The sequence below is a fragment of the Symphalangus syndactylus genome, chromosome X (assembly GCF_028878055.3).
Source record: "Symphalangus syndactylus isolate Jambi chromosome X, NHGRI_mSymSyn1-v2.1_pri, whole genome shotgun sequence".
Taxonomy (NCBI): Eukaryota; Metazoa; Chordata; class Mammalia; order Primates; family Hylobatidae; genus Symphalangus; species Symphalangus syndactylus.
Genome location: NC_072447.2, coordinates 153,141,346 through 153,159,632, shown reverse-complemented (window position 1 = coordinate 153,159,632; position 18,287 = coordinate 153,141,346). Strand labels below are relative to the sequence as shown.

Genomic DNA, 18,287 nt, shown 5'->3' with positions numbered 1-18,287 from the left:
GGGAGGGGGTGGGGGAGGGAAGGGAGGGAAGGGAGGGAAGTTGAGCAGATTCACAGAGCAGGGGGAAGGAGAATCAAAAATGATGAAAACCAAAAATGTAAGACACAGAATAACCAATGGGGAACTAAGACTCCAGAGGAGAAAGGTTTAAAGAATGGGATTCGGCCAGGCGCGGTGGCTCATGCTTGTAATCCCAGCACTTTGGGGAGGCCGAGGCAGGCGGATCACGAGGTCAGGAGATCGAGACCACGATGAAACCCCGTCTCTACTAAAAATACAAAAAAATTAGCCGAGCGTGGTGGCAGGCGCCTGTAGTCCCAGCTACTCGGAGAGGCTGAGGCAGGAGAATGGCGTGAACCCGGGAGGCGGAGCTTGCAGTGAGCCGAGATTGTGCCACTGCACTCCAGCCTGGGCGACAGAGCGAGACTCCGTCTCAAAAAAAAAAAAAAAAAAAAGAATAGGATTCACTTTGGAAAATAAGATGTCTGATTCCTTCCTCTCAGATGGGAGGGAAGGAGGAAAAGATGGGTGAAGGTAGACCTCCTTAGGTGGTGACAAGGGGACTTTTCAACAGAACAAGAGATGAGGTCAGCTAAAAAGCATGAAAGGTTTGTCACTGTAGTGGTGGAAGGTGTAGTGAGAAGTCAATCTGAGACAGAAGGAATTGCCAAAGCAGCGATGAGACCCTTTCTAAAAGCCTGAACTTGTAGTGGAACTAATTAATTAAACCTGTTATGTGACTTTCAACATCAGGGCTTAGTAGCTTACAGACCCTAAAGTTTGGGGATTAGCATGGGGACAACGGACAAAGGAACCAAGGGTATTGGCAGGAATTAGGTTTGTTTTTTTTTTTTTAACGTGAAGAAAGCATTCATTTTGCAGCAGCAATATAAGAAGATGATTTAAGACTAGAAGTTTAAAATAATACCTATAGCATGGATCCTATGCTCCCACTGATGTTCTGATTTATGGACAGACTAGGGTGTTTTATTATAGTCTATTTAGCATTATTTCACCTACTATAAAATGAAAAGAGGTGCCAAATCCACTAGAGAGAAGGACCTGAAAAGGATAGTCTTGAAAAGTTTCCAATGCTTTTTTTTTTTTTTTTTTTTTTTTCTTCAAGGAAAAAATACTACAGGAATCCTTTTTGGTTGTGCTTGTAATTAAGTGCACTGGCCTTCCCTCTGAAAAAGAATATAGGTCTGGCTTTGAAATGCTCACACTGAAAGGTAAACTCTGCCTCCCTTCCTGGTAGTATCCAAGGCTTACAGATCCAATGACAGCCACCAATAGAGATGAGGAAACCTGAGTACTGCCGCACTTGTTCCATGCCCAGCTCTTAGATGGCACGACACCCAGCACCCATCTGAAAGCCATTTCACAACCAGGTATTTGAGACAGAGTTTGACAGACATGTAAACTGCCCACTCGTCTTGATTCTCCAAATATTACCTTTGCACTGGCAACTCATCAGAAAAACAAAGTAGGCCACATTATATAGTTCTTCACAGAAGCACCTTTACCAACTAAAAGTTAACACTGTATGCTCCATCTTTACAGAGAATCAACAAAAGAGCCATCAAATTGAAAAGGATTCAAGAATCTTTGGGTAATACACTGCCTGAAGAATTGAATCACTGTGTCACTATCTTTTAGAGAAAAGCCAAACAGCAAATTTGTCCTTGACTTTAATCCAGGAAGAATGTGCTGTTTCTGACTTGTCTTCAGAAAATGAAAACTCTATATCCAACATGTTTCTCACCCTGCCAGCAGTCCTGAACCTAGAGCCAAATTATACTGCCCAAGGGTTATGATCTGCTCAACTGGAAGCCTTAAAAGCCCCCATTCCTTTAGCTTCCTCCACATTTCCTATATTCCATTCTATTTTAAAAAGGGAGTGAGACCAGGAGTGAGAAATACCCTTTTTAAAAAGGGAGTAAAATGACCAGGAGTGAGAAATACCAACTTTTGGATGGTGATTACCTCTGCTGTGAAGAGGGAGGAAAGGATGGGATTCCTTCAGCTGGGTGGTGGACCCACAGACATTTATGTTATTTTTCATTAGCTTTCTATAGTGAATACTTCGGAACGATTTTTAAGAGGAATGGGGGGCAAATGGCAGAGATGGGGTGGGGATGAATGTATGTTCTAGAGGGACAAAATGGCTGCACGAGAAGTCCACAGGTGAGGAGGCAGAGGGCTTGTTTAGGAAGACCAAGCTGCTTATGGGAGCCAAAGCATGGGGTGTATACACAAGGGAGGGGGGAAAGAGCAATGCTGGGAAGATAAGATGGCAGCAGAGTGGTGAGGACTGTGAATACCTGGCTAGGGAATGTGCAATAAGGTAGGAAAGGAGAGTTTCTGAGTAAGGGAATGAGAAGATTGCAGGTATGTCTTAGGGAACAGACAGAATAGAAGGGAGAGCCGCTGAAGTCAGGGAGGCCTAGCTGAAGGAGATTGCCAGGGCCTAGGAGACAGACACCGGGGATGACGGTAGGACAACATGACTAGAAAGGATGAGGCAGATGTGATGAAGTCTACAGAGAAGTGGTGATGGGTAGACAGAGGAGACTCCAGGGTGATGAGAAGAAAATGGTACCATTAAGAGAAACAAGAACACCAAAAGAAGGAACTGGGGGGAGGGAGGAAATTGAGTTGAACAATTTCAGCTTGACCATGAGTCTGAGATGCCAGGTGAAAATTCAAGGGATCTCCAGCAGGCAGTAAGGAATGAGAAACCGGGGCTCAAAAGAGAGGTAGCACTAGGGGAAAAAACATGGCCAGGGTAGCATCTGCTTTGCCTGTCAGCTGTTGTCATGCTCAGATGAAAGAGTCAATGGAAACTATACAATTTCATGTGCATGGAAGTGACTAAAGCCAAGGGGGTAGCTTAAAGCCACGGGGAGAAGAATAAATGCAGAGCAGCTTGCTGAGGCCTGGAAGCTGCAGAATCTTTACAGAAAGAGCAAGGTGGAAGAGGACTGCGAGAAAGACCCAAGGACTCACATCTCCATGGAATCTGTTGTCACTGGGGCTCCTGTGAGCCTCCTCCTGGCCACACACTCCATGGCCTCTTTTCATTCTTTATCTTACTGAAACTTGCAACATTTCACACCATGGTCCGCTCCCTTCCTTCTTGAGATTCTTCTCTCCTACTGACTTCCATCACAGCCCTTTATCCAAAGATTTTCTCCTGCTTTCACTGCTGCCACTTGGTTGTCTCCACTGGCTCTTCTCGCTCTCTGCACCATGGAAAAGTGTCCATGTCCCCCGGGGTCCTCTCCTTAGCCCATATCTTTTTATGTTACCTACTCTTCCCAGCTCATGAATGTCTGTGGTCTTTAGTGCTACCAATATGCTAATGACTTCAGCAGCTTCAGAGTCAGGTTTCCAACTGCTTCTGAGCCATTTCCACGTGGTAGTTGTAGAGTTGTAAGTCCATGCCTTCAGACTAATTTCCCCATTGGGCTTATCTACAACATATTCCTTCTCCTATAATATAATGTCTATTCCGATGAATGGGAGCAGCTCCTATCTTTCAAGTGAAAGTTTGTTCAACTCTATCCTCCAAATGGCCACTCAAGCCCTCCAAATCTCTCATGGCTGTCCCCTCTTTTCTGTCTCCACTATGACTGTATTAAGGCCCTTATCACTTACCTGGAAAACTAAAATAACTTCCTAGTTGGGCTTCCTGACTTCAGTCTCTCCCGCCTCTAACCCATCACACACGCTGCAGCCAGAGTTCTCTTCCTGAAATCACATTGGATATGTCATTGTCTGTGTAACTTGCATACTGCCTAACTGTGACTTATGAGACTCTTAAGGCTGCTGGCTCTTCTTCCAGCCTCATCCTCTTCTGTTCCCCACTCCTCCGTCAACCCCCAATGTTCCAGCTGCAACCGATCATTCAACCATCTTCATAACAAATGGTGCTTTTCCATATTGTTACACATGCGATACAGAAAAGTACCATATAGATATGGAAACTCTCCACCTGATATGCTCCTTTTTCCTTCCTGTCCAGAAAATTGTTACCATTCTTCAAGAGTTGGTTTAAGTATCATCTCCTCTATAAAGCATTCTATGACTTGCTACACTGGCATAATCGTCTTCTCCCTTGTACGTCTTCTTCCTTCTCACAGCACTATGCATACCACTGTAGGCTTTGTCATATTATACCACAATTACTCAACTCTATATCCTATGAGGCTGTGCAGGCCTCAAGGTATAGCACTGTGCACCTTGCACAGTATTAAATTCACCATGGTGCTCAGTGAATGTTTCTGGAATGAAGACATGAATGCCTGAATGAACGAGGGTTAAGGTATCTTTCTCATGCACTAGAGCACCTAAACACAAAGTGCTCCTGGAAGGAATCCTGAAAGCAGTCTTACTCACGGCAATCTACCAGATTACAGGGTATCACCTACCTACAGTAGGCCCTACTATAGTCACAACATTAACCCAAAGCCAAATTCCTTAGTACCCTCAAGGCCAAAAGGTAGCTATGGGATTTCTCAAATCCAGACGCAATGTTAGTATTCAAGATGCCACAATGTAGCAGGAGCCATACTGTGGTCAAATCACAGTGACTAGGCCTTTGCCCTCTGAGCAGCACTAACAACTTAGGAGCCCATTTCCTCCCAAGTTCATGCAATACACTTTTACTGTGTATTACTGTCTACCAGGACACTGTACTAGCTAGGCATGAAGCACCAAACGGACTCAGCATTTGATAAGACCACAGACATAGCGGCAAATAAATATGACAGAATCCATTCATTCAACACACACTGACTTAGCATCTTCAATGTGCCAGACTCCTTCCCAAGAACTGACAGAACATCAGTGAATAGACAGACAAGCATCCTTGTCCTTAGACAACAAACAAGATGAATCAGTGAAATATATAACATAGGAGATAGTGACAAGCACTCAAGAGAAAAATTAAACACAGAAAAGAGGTATTAAAAGTTTAGCTAAAGGGCCAGGGAAGGTTTCATAGCCATGTGTTAACACAGAGGCATGAAGAAAAGGCTGCAGGGACACAAAGAAGGAACCATTCCTTCAAGAGAAGCTGGGGAAGACTCCAGAGAGGGTGTGGCTCCTGAGGTGGGTTCTGAAGGATGAACAGCAGCTTCTGAAAGGGGTGGAGAAAGGGCATCCAGGTTCCATGAGAATGGCACATGCATGATGGGAGAAGGAAAGGCTCTGCATAGTTTGAGAACAGTGCACTTGGGAAGAAGTGATGTAAGTCAAGGTTGGAGAAGTCAGAAGGACTTTTATGCCATACCAAGAGAATGGGTTTCACTCTGTGGGCAACAGGGAACCGATGATAGTTTTGGAACTGAGAAGCAAGCTGGTCGGCCTCACTCTAAGGATGAACACGCTGGAGACGGGGCGCAGGCCAGAATGCAGGGGCAGACCAGGCAAGGAGGGCTAGGTAGAAGCAGGCCACTGTGGCAATCTCAGGACATGGACACTGTTCCTCTACTTCCCTGGGCAACAGGAGGCAGGGAATCTGCCCTTGACTCCTTACAAAATAGCAGAGCTGACTCCAGAATCAGACCACACACACCTGGACTCATCACTCCCACTGCAGTGTTTACATACCTGAAACAAACAGGTGTCCACTTCAAAATGCCAGTGAGATGACAGCTCTTTGTCAAACATGCAACAAAATTTTTTTCAGTTTGCAGCAGAATCCACAATTAATGTTCTTGTTTAGGACTTTAATTGAAGAAACACTATGATGACTATGTTTTTAGACTCCTGCATAACCATTTAAATGGCATTCTTTATATGATGTTTTCTGCTGTCAGCTGCTTGCTTTTATACTTGGACTAAATGTTGTGGCCAATTGCTTAAAATGTTTATGTAAAACTTAGTGGAAGAAGAAATAAGTTAGTAGTTAGTGTCAGACAGGCATTTTATTCACCCACTCAGCACTAACTCCATCCTCTAGGGCATCATATACAAACAAAAATAAAACTTGTTGAGAATTCTCCCAATTGTAAAAGTAATACATGTTCATTCTGGGTTTTTGAAAAATATTGACAAGTGAAAGGAAGAAGACAAGACATGCATAATCCCTTTCTTCAGATAGCCCAGATACTGAAACCTTTGGTGTATTTCTTTCCAGCCTCTTTTCTACAGATAATTTTTGTTTTTCGTAGTTGAGGTCACACTACATACACAACCTTGTCATATCATCAGTTTGAATAACTTCCCCAGTTCATCATCAGTGACAGCATAAGGTGGAACTCGGTACACAGAGTGAGTCAAAAAGCCAAGAGTACAAGCAGCAAAAGGGACTATAATGTTTAATTGCAACTTTTGATAATTCTCACATATATTAGCATAAAATCTTTCAATCTATCCTAATTTGACCCTTGGGAGCTATACAGAATAAATCAAATCCCTGCTCCACAGAAAGGCACTTCAAATATTCAAAGATGGGTCCATCATGTCCCTTTTTAGTCATCTTTTCTTCAGACAAGATCAGCATTTATTTTGATCACTGCTCAAACTGCAGTCCCTTCACTAACCTAGTTATCTGTGTCTGAACTCTCTTTAGTTTGTTAATGTCCCTCTTAAAACTTGGCATCTGGCTTTGAACACAACACTTCAGATGGGGCTACTGTTACATTTTGTCTGGCAATTATGTTATACTTCTGTTAACTCAGCCTAGGGGAATATTAACTTTTTAATCAGTCATATCCAATTACTGGGTCAAATAAGCTTGGATCCGTTAAGACAGACCTCCTATCCTTTACTGATAACAACTGATAACAACTGAGTAATTGTTATCTGTATCAATTTTATATTATTAGTTTTGCTCCAATATCCTACCCAGTTAAGATCATTTCAAACCCTGATCCCATCACCTAGCACACATTTGGCTAGTATGGGGTTTTTCATATATTGGAAATGCATGTCTTCTATGTGCTCCTCTGCATTGCATCAGAAATGCTGGAAAGGAAGGGCCCCACACAGCAAGATGTTAGCGACCACCCTTCCTAGCATTAAGCCTGAAATCCATAGGCTGTAACTCCACCTAAGTGTACTGCCACCATTCGGCCCAGGTGTCTTTACCAGGGTCTGTCATATGGCCTTGGTTCCATCAAGACAGTGTATCAATAACACTCCCAATGGTTGGTTTCTTTTCTAAGTACTTAAAAATCATCTGTTTAAAATGATTATTTGTAGAATTTTTGCCAATTGTTGCCAAGGGTGAACATCCAGCTCGCTGTCGTTAATTTTCAGAATCTTCTTTCCCATTCTGGAAAGCTAGAACATTCACTCATCTCCACTCTTACTTAAAAGTTTGAATAGAGTCACATAAATAAAATGCCCTGTGGCCTGATCCACGTACATGTCCCTACAAGCACTGTGCTAGAGGAGATTCCAGAAGTTGGGGCAGCTATAAAAGTGGGCTCCCACAGCTAAGGCAATGGGGATAATAAACAGCATTTTTTCAGAATTCAGACATAATAATGAACACCATAAAAGATTAAAAGATACAAACTAATCTAGATTAGAACTGTCCTAAAAAATGGTGGGGTAAAAGCAATAAAACAAAAGCTACATTTCCCCGACAGCCTCAAGGTCACCTGTGTAGAAGCTGCTGATGGGCTACTCTCTGTGAACCCTGGACCTCTTCCCCATTCACATCCTATCAAAATATACCTCCCCTTCAGGCTGACCTGGGCAATGACAACCCACCACATCCACTGGAAGTCCTTCGGTGACAGCCACAGCAGCTACTCACTCTCTCTTCCCTTTCTGGGGCATCTCTTTTCCATATTATTGTCCTAGTGATGGAACATTCCTCAAAATGCTGTGACAAACCTTTCATGGTCAGGGATTGAAAAGGTAGAGTGGCAGTAAGCCATACCATAGTCATCCTAGTTCTACACTGCTACCTGGTGCTTTATGATTGAACACTCGGAAAAGTTCTAGAATGGTGGGCTTTACCCAGAAATTCACATCAGTATCTTCTTCCGTGATATTTTAGAAAATATAACTGTGCCGGAACCACAGGCCTGGATATTCTGATGCAGTCTATCTAGGACATCTGTATTTTTTTTATTTTTAACTTTTATGGATACTGTGTTGTTAAGCTCCACAAGTGGGTTTCATATGTGCTTCTGGCAAAGAACCACTGCTCTACACCTAACTTCTCCAAACTAGCAAATGGTTACAATTACTAACCCCTCCCCCACCATTATGAGGGGTAAGACTTTTTTTAATTGACCCTGTTCCTTACATATACAAGTGTTAGTGTTAAATGAGTTTTGCATAAGCAAAAAACTAAGAGTTGAGAAGCAAATATACTCCATGTTAATTTGACCCACAGTCAATCTTGCAAAGTAGAAGAGAAACAATTTAGCATTATCTTTAACAGTTAGGGTCATCTTTATGGTCTTATATTCTACTTACCGTTTCCAAACTTCTTAAATAAAGACGATAATTTGTGATGTAAACTCTTCCCTTAATGGGGCCATTGAAAGGACATATGTAAATAACTTCTTTGTCTATTAAGATAAAAAAAGTACCCTAAAATAATGGAAATAGATACCAAGATACACAACAAATGGCACTAATTTAATATAAACTATTCAGCTAAGAATAACTACAATTTTAAAAATTACTGAAAAGGCTGAAAGCAAGCACTGGCAATGTTTCTACATTACCGTGCTGGGTTGAGTTGGGGTAGTGGGAGAACTAGTGGGGCCACACCACCTCCAGGCACTAACAGTGCTTCCCTGAGCTTTCCCACAATGCTGTCACTACCTGGGGCAAGGTGACAATAGAAGTGAATGAGAATACTGCTGCTGCTACCCTAAGGCGGTTGTAAAGGTAACTATTTGAGCTACTTCAGCCAGAGGACGGCAACTCACCTGGGACAGTCTCACGGACTAACCACTAGACTGAGAGATGAGGCTACCAATCTCTAACCACAGAAACATAATCATGTTTTTAATAAATAAATGTCAGCAGTAGAAATCTTTCCAGCTTATTCTGTCTTTTTTTTTCTTTTTTTTTTTTTTTTTTGAGATAAGGTCTTGCCCTATTGCCCAAGCTGGAGTTCAGTGGCGCAATCATGGCCCACTGCAGCCTCAACCTCTCAGGCTCAAGCAATCCTCCCACTTCAGCCTCCTGAGTAGCCGGGACTATGGGTATGCGCCACTGCACCCAGCTCATTTTTTAATTTTTAGTAAAGATGAGGTTTTGCTGTGTTGCCCAGGCTGGTCTCCAATTCCTGGCCTCAAGTGATCCTCCTACTTCGGCCTCTCAAAGTGCTAGGATTACAGGTGTGAGCCACCGCACCAAACCTCCTTCTCTTTTTAATAGTCTGGAATAGAGTTTGGCTAGGTTCATTTCAAACACTGAAGTGACATAAAACAGGTGGCCAAAAGAATAGTACATCTTTGGTAGAATAAACATAAGGAGAAGCTAAATCAGAATAATTAATAGAAATATGCCTCTCTTATCTTTCAGGGATGTCCTTGAATGTGTTAATGACTCATAATGATTTTGAAATCCCTTTCTCCTCAAGTTCTAAATAAAAAATACTCAGTAAAGCTACTTCATGCTAGTTCCGTTAGTTACTACCTGGGTTAAGTTTCAGGCACTGATACCTACCACCAAAACTTCATACGTGAAGACGATCAAAAGTAAAATATCTTCTTTGCTCTTATCCAGAAATTGGGATGAACACATCCCACTGGTCTCCATTTCAAGACTAGAATGTGTCCAAGTTTGTGGACTCACAAGAGAATTTCTCATGGTGTATGGCTAATTCCCAAAGGTACCTCGCTTAGGCCCGCCATCTAATTAGCACCAGGTTTTAGCCATTTAAGCTAAACAACCCAGATCTTAATTAATCAAAAGGTTCCCTGGAACAATGGTAATCACATCTGCTTCAAATACATTGAAGTCTGAAAGGAGGGTGTTAATCCACATATAAAATTTGCCCACAACATTAGCATCTGGCTTAGAAGCTGTCAGATGCTTCTATATTCTTAAGCCATAGTGACCTAGCCCTTCCAAAGTTGATCCCTTCCTTTTAGTATATGTTTATCATGAAAAATAACATCAAAATATTACCTAAATACTAACTTCCATTTTCTGACAAATGGAAGATATTTTAAAGCAATATGTTCTCCTATATTTCAAAGAGGAGAATGCTTAAGCCTTCAAGCCTTTAAGTTTATCATTTTAAGGCATGCATCATTGACTGGAAATCATTTTGCTCTTAAAACCTTAAACCATGAGAGCTTATGGCTCCAATGAGAGACTTTCAAGAGATAATCCACATTTTTTTCCCCTAAATCATTCTCAGTCTTTGGTACAGACACAAGAATATCACTACCCTTGTGAGCATGAAGCTCTTGAAAGAACTCTTTAATCAAGAAAGGGATGCAGAGAGTTCTGTGCTAACACTTCTAAACAAAGGCAGCCTATTTGTCTAAGCCTGACTGCTAAAGAGTAAGCGGGACTGAAGCCACCTGATCCTGCCAGACTTCTCAAGTTATGCAAATCTTAATGTCAGCAGGTCCTTACCAGTGATTAGTGTTTCTCCTGGAAGTCGAGGAACAGCCTCAGTGAGATCCCGATTCACTCCATCTCGAGGCGTCTAGAAACAAAACAGACGCATCAGAAGTAATGACGTTACATTTACACACTGTTTTTAAGCAACTAGGAATACAAGCCACTAGAAATATGTTTTTTAAAGAAAAAGCATTAGAGATTTAGCATTTGGGAAAACTGGCACAAAAATTCAAACAAAAAAATACAATCTAGCACCAACATTAACTAGATGTGTCAACTTCTAGTATTAAATAATGCTGGCATGCTTCTCAATAATATTAATTTTTAAACTATATTTCCAAGCACTTTAACAGCTTTCGGGAAAGTGATAAAAAGTAAATATTAAGTGTGTTCTATAGATACACATACACTGTAGCAGCTTTTTTTTTCATATTCAGCCATCTTTTGGGAAGAGTAGGAAGGAAAACTTCAATTCCATAGAGGCTTAACTGAATAATACTACAGCCATTAGCCAGAATCCTATTACAATGCCCGAAAACCATTGTGATTACCTATTGCGTTTCCTATTTCACTAAGACCCTTCCTCTCTTTTTACTTCCTCACATTTACTAAGATCCCTGTCCTAGATAAGAGGAAAGAGTGGTCTGTCAGAGAACTTTTGAGCTGGCAAAAGTCTTAGGAGCCATTTGTACAAATTCTTCACATCACTTTACTATTTCTCTAGGCTTCCTGGCTTTAGAGGTATTCCCAAGCATGTGCCTCATTCAATCACTTCCACAGCTCTGCTAGGCGGGCACAGTATTATTAACCACTGCAACCTGCAGGTGAGTTCTCAGAGCCTAATTTGCCATAGATACCCATTGTCTTTCAGGTTATTCAGCTGCTCTAGTGGATTAATACAAAGATATGTTGCAGGTGCTAGTCTGATGACATTTGAGGCGCATCACTAACATCTGTTTGGGCAAAAAGTTTTTTTTCAGCAATATTTTATTTTTTTCCTATTTGTTGTCCAAAATCACACTGCAATCATTTCATAAGTGAAGTTACTCATGCTTCCGTCAGAGCAGTTTTGTGAGTATTAAGTGAAAAAATATATATACAAGCACACTTTTATTTTTTGAGACAGTCTTGCTCTGTTGCCAGGCAACAGTGGTGCAATCTTGGCTTACTGCAACGTCTGCCTCCCGGCTCCCAGGTTCAAGAGATTCTCATGCCTCGGTCTCCTGAGTAGCTGGGACTACAGGTGTGTGCCACCACGCCCAGCTAATTTTTGCATTTTGAGTAGAGACGGGATTTCACCATGTTGGCCAGGCTGGTCTTGAACTCCTGGCCTCAAGTCATCTGCCTGCCTTGGCCTTCCAAAGTGCTGGGATTACAGGTGTGAGCCACTGTGCACACTTCTGTGAATTATCAGAGGCTATGCAAATGGGGAGAATTATTATGAAACAAGAGAAATGTGAATTGTATATTTAGGTGAGATAGAAGCTGTCAAAGAGGGATGTTATGCTGAATTTTTAATGTTTTTTTTTCATTCAGAGGCAGAATGAAAATTCCTAGCCAATTTAAAAAATTTTCTAGTACTTGCAAGCTAAGCATTTTAACCAGTTGGGCAAAACAAACTGTTCTCAGCCGGGAATGCCTTCCTCAGTGAGAAGCAAAACCACACACCTTATATAAATTGTAAGAGAGGAAAGAAATTATCATCCTTTAACACTACCTCTCACTAACTAAAAACAGGCATAACGAGCAAATGCAATACTCAGTATACCTTTTAAATACCACAGTTCTAGGTCAACCACAAAATAAGGGAAGTGAATGTCTGATTAAAACAGGATAACATGGGATTAACATAGGCTATACATTATATCAGAGCAGCATTACACAAAGGATTTATAGTTACATTCTTGAAATTACTCCTGTGTCTAGAACTGATTCTTGTACCATAAAAATACTTAAATACAATAAAAACATATAATCTTGGAGATGAGGATGGTCCTTGTAGGCACCCAAAACAGAAAATATAGATTGATATATGTGATTACATAAAAACTTTAAACTTCAGTATTTCAAAATCAAAATCGAAATACCATAAATACAATTAAAAGGCCAACAATAAACCAGGAAGAAGACTTGCAACATATTATAGAGCTGATTAGCAAAATATAAGGAACAAGCCAGGTGTGGTGGTCCATGCCTGTAATTCCAGCACCTTGGGAGGCTAAGGCAGGTGGACAGCTTGAGGCCAGGAGTTCAAGACCAGCATAGCCAACATGGTGAAACCCCAACTCTACTAAAAATACAAAAATCAGCCGGGCGTGATGGTGCACACCTGTAATCCCAGCTACTCGGGAGGCTGAGGCACGAGAATCACTTGAACCCAGGAGGCAGAGGTTGCAGTGAGCCAGGACTGCCCCACTGCACTCCAGCCTGAGGGACAGAGTTAGACTTTGTCTCAAAAAAAAAATTATACAAACATACGCACACACACGGAACACATAATCAATAAGAACTCCCCTCAAAACCCCTAGAAGCCAAATAAAGGACATGAACAATCACTTCACAAAAGAAATACAAACTAATAACAAACACACTTTTATTTACTTATTTATTTTGAGACAGGATCTCACTCTGTAGCCCAGGCTGGAGTGCAGTGGTGAGATCTCGGTTCACTGCAACCTCTGCCTCCCAGGCTCAAACAATCTCCCACCTCAGCCTCCTGAGTAGCTGGAACTATGGGCGCATGCTACCACACCCGGCTAATTTTTTGTCTTTTTGGTAGAGACAGGGTTTCACTATGTTGCCTAGGCCAGTCTCGAACTCCTGAGTTCAAGTGATCCTCCCACCTTGGCCTCCTAAAGTGCTAGGATTACAAGCATGAGCGACCTCACCTGACCATAAACACACTTTTTTAAAAAAGGTTAACCTCATTAGTAATCAAGAAATACAAAAGAAAAGACCACCTTTTGCTCCCTTCTGATTGCTTAGGCATCTCTATCCACCTGGTGGGAGTATAAATTAGTCTTTCTGGTGGATAATCTTAGGGCCTTAAAGGGCCATGAAAAAAGCTTATTTTAAATTAATCCCTTCCTTTGAATGCACATTCCAAAGTCTCCCTCTAATTACACAATCTCCCCCTGGATACCCTGAACCATTTTCTGTTAAAGTTGTATTTGTTTTGGTTATGCAACAATTTTATCATAATTAGAAAATAATGCCAATATTTAGGAAGGCGTAGCAGCGTGCTCGGCAGGACTTAGCCTTCCAGTATGTCCTTCAGCAACCTTTCCGGGTGGAGGATTGCCTAGTACCTTAAACATAAGCTCTAGCAGTAATTTCACGAGACAGAGGTTTTCAAAAATGAAGTTATGTGAAAGGATTTACAAACGTAAAACTCACTTAACACATATAAGGTATTCTATCTAAAAGCTTTTCTGGGCTGGGCGTGGTAGCTCACGTCTGTAAATCCCAGCACTTTGGGAGGCCGAGGCAAGTGGATCACCTGAGGTCAGGAGTTCAAGACCAGCCTGGCCAACATGGTGAAACCCCGTCTCTACTAAAAATACAAAAATTAGCCGGGTGTGGTAGCACGCGCCTGTAATCCCAGCTACTCGGGAGGCTGAGGCAGGAGAATCACTTGAATCTGGGAGGCGGAGGTTGCAGTGAGCTGAGATCGCGCCACTGCACTTCAACCTGGGCTACAGAGGGAGACTCTGTCTCAAAAAAAAAAAAAAAAAAGCTTTTCTGGAACAAGGTGAGACAATAAAGAAACCACATGTATAAATGTATTTATATGTGAATGAATAATAAAATTCATAATTCAAAGGCCAGCCCAAAATGACCTAATATTCAAATATCAAAATAAATGCAAGGAAAGAGACAGATAAATCTGAAAATTCAACTTACCCTCTTAATAGACTCATTCTCCAAGGAGTGTGAATTATATTTAGAAGTTGATGCAGAAGCCATCCTGGAAACTCTACCAAGAAAGACAACATTCAATATCAACTGAATTTGTATGCAATTTCAAACATATGTGACATCAGAGACTTAAATATGGCAACTGAGAGCAAACGGTACTACTTTACAGGTTCTATTTCCATACTAGGCCCCAGTGGTAATGAGACATACAAACGATGAACCAGAGCACAGGCAGTATGTGAGAGCTCCAATAAAGGTGCAGGGGACTAGGGGAGAACAGAGAAGGGGAGCTAAATGCACAAGGGGGAGCTCAGCAGAAGATGCCACACACATTCCAGGAATTTTTATTCCTAGTGCTCTAATTGCCCTCTAAAAAAACTTAATGTTTATTAATTGTGCAACTGGCCTCAAATTTCCATACTCCTTAATTTTTAAAGATAATTTAGAGGCAGCCAAGCAGAATGAAAAAAGAATGGACAATTTAACTCACACTATTTTCTCTTTTAAGAATTTTGTTTTCTCCAAATGATGGCAGTTTAGAGTGGCATGGATTTGACTGAAATCAAATTAGTAAGATTTGATTTAATCAGTATTTTCTAGGGAAAGTATATACTTCATTTACATTTAAATAATGCATATTCATCACAATTCAGGCATAAATGAAAGCATTATATTCAGAACATACACGAATACCATTTTAATGCAAGGATTTATTTAGACTTAAGAAGATTACAGCAACAACAGAAAACTAAGTAATGCTTTGGTTATTTTATCAAAGTTTAGGACACAGATAGATACACATAAAGTCAGTGGGAGGTAAACCACATCCAATTCAACAAGGTGACTGTGGATATTTATAAATATCTTTTTGCCAGGCTGTATTAAGAGCAACCAGACACACTAACAAAATCCAGCAATGGAGAACATTAACCCATTTATGCCGGAGGTTGCAAATTATTTTTGTGAAAAATCAGACCTTGGTGATGACCTTGAGCAGTAGGATGTAAATAACTCCCACAAGCTTAGCGTTCCAATAGTGGAACACTAGGAATAAATGGGTTAACATACCTTGGCACAAAACCTAGTGGGATTTAATAGCTTCACAGTGCTGGCCACTGTCCTTAAGAAATAGTCAAGAGAGGTGACGAAGTCACAGAAAAAGACAGCCACCAGGATGTGGAGGTGGGGAGATGGCCAGATAGGGGCCATCTTACAAGGTTAGGACTGTCAGGATTCCCCCATGAGAGTTCAACACTACAAGGCCAAGGCTTGTGTCTGTCTGGTTCGCGGCTGTATCCTGGCACACACTGGAACTCACAACTATCTGGTGAATGATTATGCGGCAAATATACAATACGGTGAAATGTCATGATGGGGCAAACATGTATACTAGTTCACCAAATCCCAGAACACTGGAACTAGGCAACTACCACTGACGCTTGAAAATTAACAATTAGAGCAAAATACGTCTTTATAGAAAGAGATACTCAACTTAGAAGAGCTGAAACTACCTACAGGTAGCACAATGCAAAATTAAAAGTAACTTTTTAAAAAGATTAATGAATAACACTAAAATGAATTAAATTCAGACAAAATAGTAAAATATGCTTTGAAAAACCTTTCTAACCTTAAGTTCATGTCCAAGCAAAATAACCCATTATTCTCAGAGATAGCAGAATGGATGAGATGAACTATGGAGCAAGTCAGATGTATTTGCTCTGAAATTTTTCTATTGACAAAACAAGACTATGTATTAGGGGCAGATTTTCTTCAGTAACAGATATAAAATTACCTTTTAGTATAGATACTTTAATATTTAAAATGCTTCACTAATGTAAGTCAACATTTTAAAACAAAAAGTTAAATTCTTACTATCGAGTCAGTAGAAAAAATCTAAAATCCTGGTTGTACAGTCAACTCAGTCAACGTCACCACCCTATTTATTCGTGGGCCATAAAAGAATGATGAGTCTTCCTGCTATTTCTGATTTTCATGAAAAAAATTTCAATTTAAAATATAAAGGAAGAAAGCCCTCATTTTCCCTTCATTTAGCTGTTTTACTACAACTCACATACCATACAGTTCACCCTTTTCAAGTGTACAATTTAAAGGTTTTCAGTATATCCAAAGTTGTGCCACTCATCACCACAATCAATTTTAGAACACTTTTATCATCCCAAAGAGAAACCCCACCCCATACCCATTAGCAGTCACCCAGCACTCCCAATCCTCCAGCAACCACGAATTTGCCATCTGTATAAATTTGCCCACTTTGGGAATTTCATATAAATGAAACCGAACAATATGCAGTCTTTATGTCTAAAGCTCTAATTTTTAGAGTAACACCAGACACTACTACTACTGTTAATAGCTGGATCAAGTACACATCCGAGAAATCCAAAGGTCCAGATAACATGTGCCAGTTCCACAATGAGGCTTACTTTAAAATCTCATCAGTGAGCCTCTCTTTGTTGAATGGTTTTGATTGATCCCTGAAGTTTACAGAAGCTGGAACAGCATCATGCTGGTGTGCACAAATGTTGCAGCTGACTACATTCAAATTCCAACTCTGCAACTCACCATTTGACCTTGAGTAGGTTCTTTAACTTCTCTGGGCTTTGGTTGCTATTACCCCCATTTTACATCAACATTATTAGGTGAAACAAATGAATTAATACATTCATGAAGGGCTTGGAACCACACAGTCTATCTGTTAACAAATTACTAGCATTTTTAAAATTTTTAATTTTTATGAGCACAAAAGGATAACCAGTGAATGTCAATGTCTTAGCCAATTCTACAAATTAGTCCTGACCTTGGAAATACTAGGAGAAAAGTTAACTAATACAGGGATAGCTCACGGCTAGCAGCCACTCAGTTATAAAGTGCTTTTTGCTTAAAAAACAAAACAAACAAAAAAAAAAACATGACAATAATGGCTCTAATAGGAAAATGGGAAGCAGTGTAATACTTTGGAAAATGTACTAGACAGGTGTGTACAAGCCCTGGGCTGTCTCTAACTTACCAAGCAAAGAAAGCTCATCCATATCTTCGTGTATAAAATGACTATGTTAGCGTAAAGGCAGATGGATGATAATTAGAAGCTACAGAGACGTCTACAAAAATCAGCTACTCTTTTGGTTACAGAGTATTTCATCCCAAAGCCCTAACAATCAAGTTTTTTATCCTTTTTATTTAAAAAACAAACAAAAAAATGTTGATTTTTGGCTACCTTGGCTTTAAAGCAAAAATTAAAAGTTGATTCCGTATATACATGTTAACTACAGCATTCTAACCAGAGGTAGACTTCTATCATTTCTGATTCCCCAAAATAACCTTTGAGATGATTTAAGCCCAACCCTCTCCTGTTACAGAGGAGATGAGGGGGGCCTAGAGGGTGTGTGACAAGGTCCTGGAGTGACTTACTGGCAGGGCCAACTCTAGCCTAGGTCTCCTTGCACTGCAGAGTACCTTCTACCTACAGAAAAGTGCTTGTAAGTGGTCTCTGGAAGGAAACCAGGTTGCACATGACTGGTCCCAATCTCAGTAGAACAGCTTGAGACTAAGAAACATAGTTAACAGAACTCAACTCACCCAGCCAACCAACCTTTGGGGCCTCTAAGCCCCAAGAATTTTATCTGTTTTATTTATTTACAGTACCTGTAACAGTGCCTGGCACCCAAAAGATACTTAACAGGTATTTGTTAAATGAGTGAATGAACTGGGCAATTAAGGATTGGCCAAGGAACATAACAGTTGTTGGCAGTGTATATTTCACTTAAGCCAGAGGTTCATACAAACTTACGTTT

The 18,287-nt window shown here is 40.7% G+C and overlaps 1 protein-coding gene across 6 annotated transcripts in view; it reads right to left on the bottom strand.

The window, feature by feature from the left end:
- The window catches only part of MTM1 (myotubularin 1), a 104,367-nt gene that overhangs the window by 65,420 nt on the left and 20,660 nt on the right, over window positions 1-18,287 (bottom strand). For 3 of the 6 annotated variants that reach the window (XM_055269276.2, XM_055269281.2, XM_055269283.1), the window contains exons 2-4: window positions 14,464-14,536; window positions 10,573-10,645; window positions 8,446-8,540 (exon numbers count right to left, since the gene is read on the bottom strand). In XM_055269276.2, coding sequence (XP_055125251.1) covers window positions 8,446-8,540; window positions 10,573-10,645; window positions 14,464-14,526 — 231 coding nt within the window. In that variant the 5' untranslated portion in view covers window positions 14,527-14,536. Of the gene's footprint in view, window positions 1-7,774; window positions 8,406-8,445; window positions 8,541-10,572; window positions 10,646-14,463; window positions 14,537-16,105; window positions 16,206-18,287 lie in introns of those variants that run through there. The other 3 variants (XM_055269275.2, XM_055269274.2, XM_055269282.2) reach the window with 3 other exon arrangements.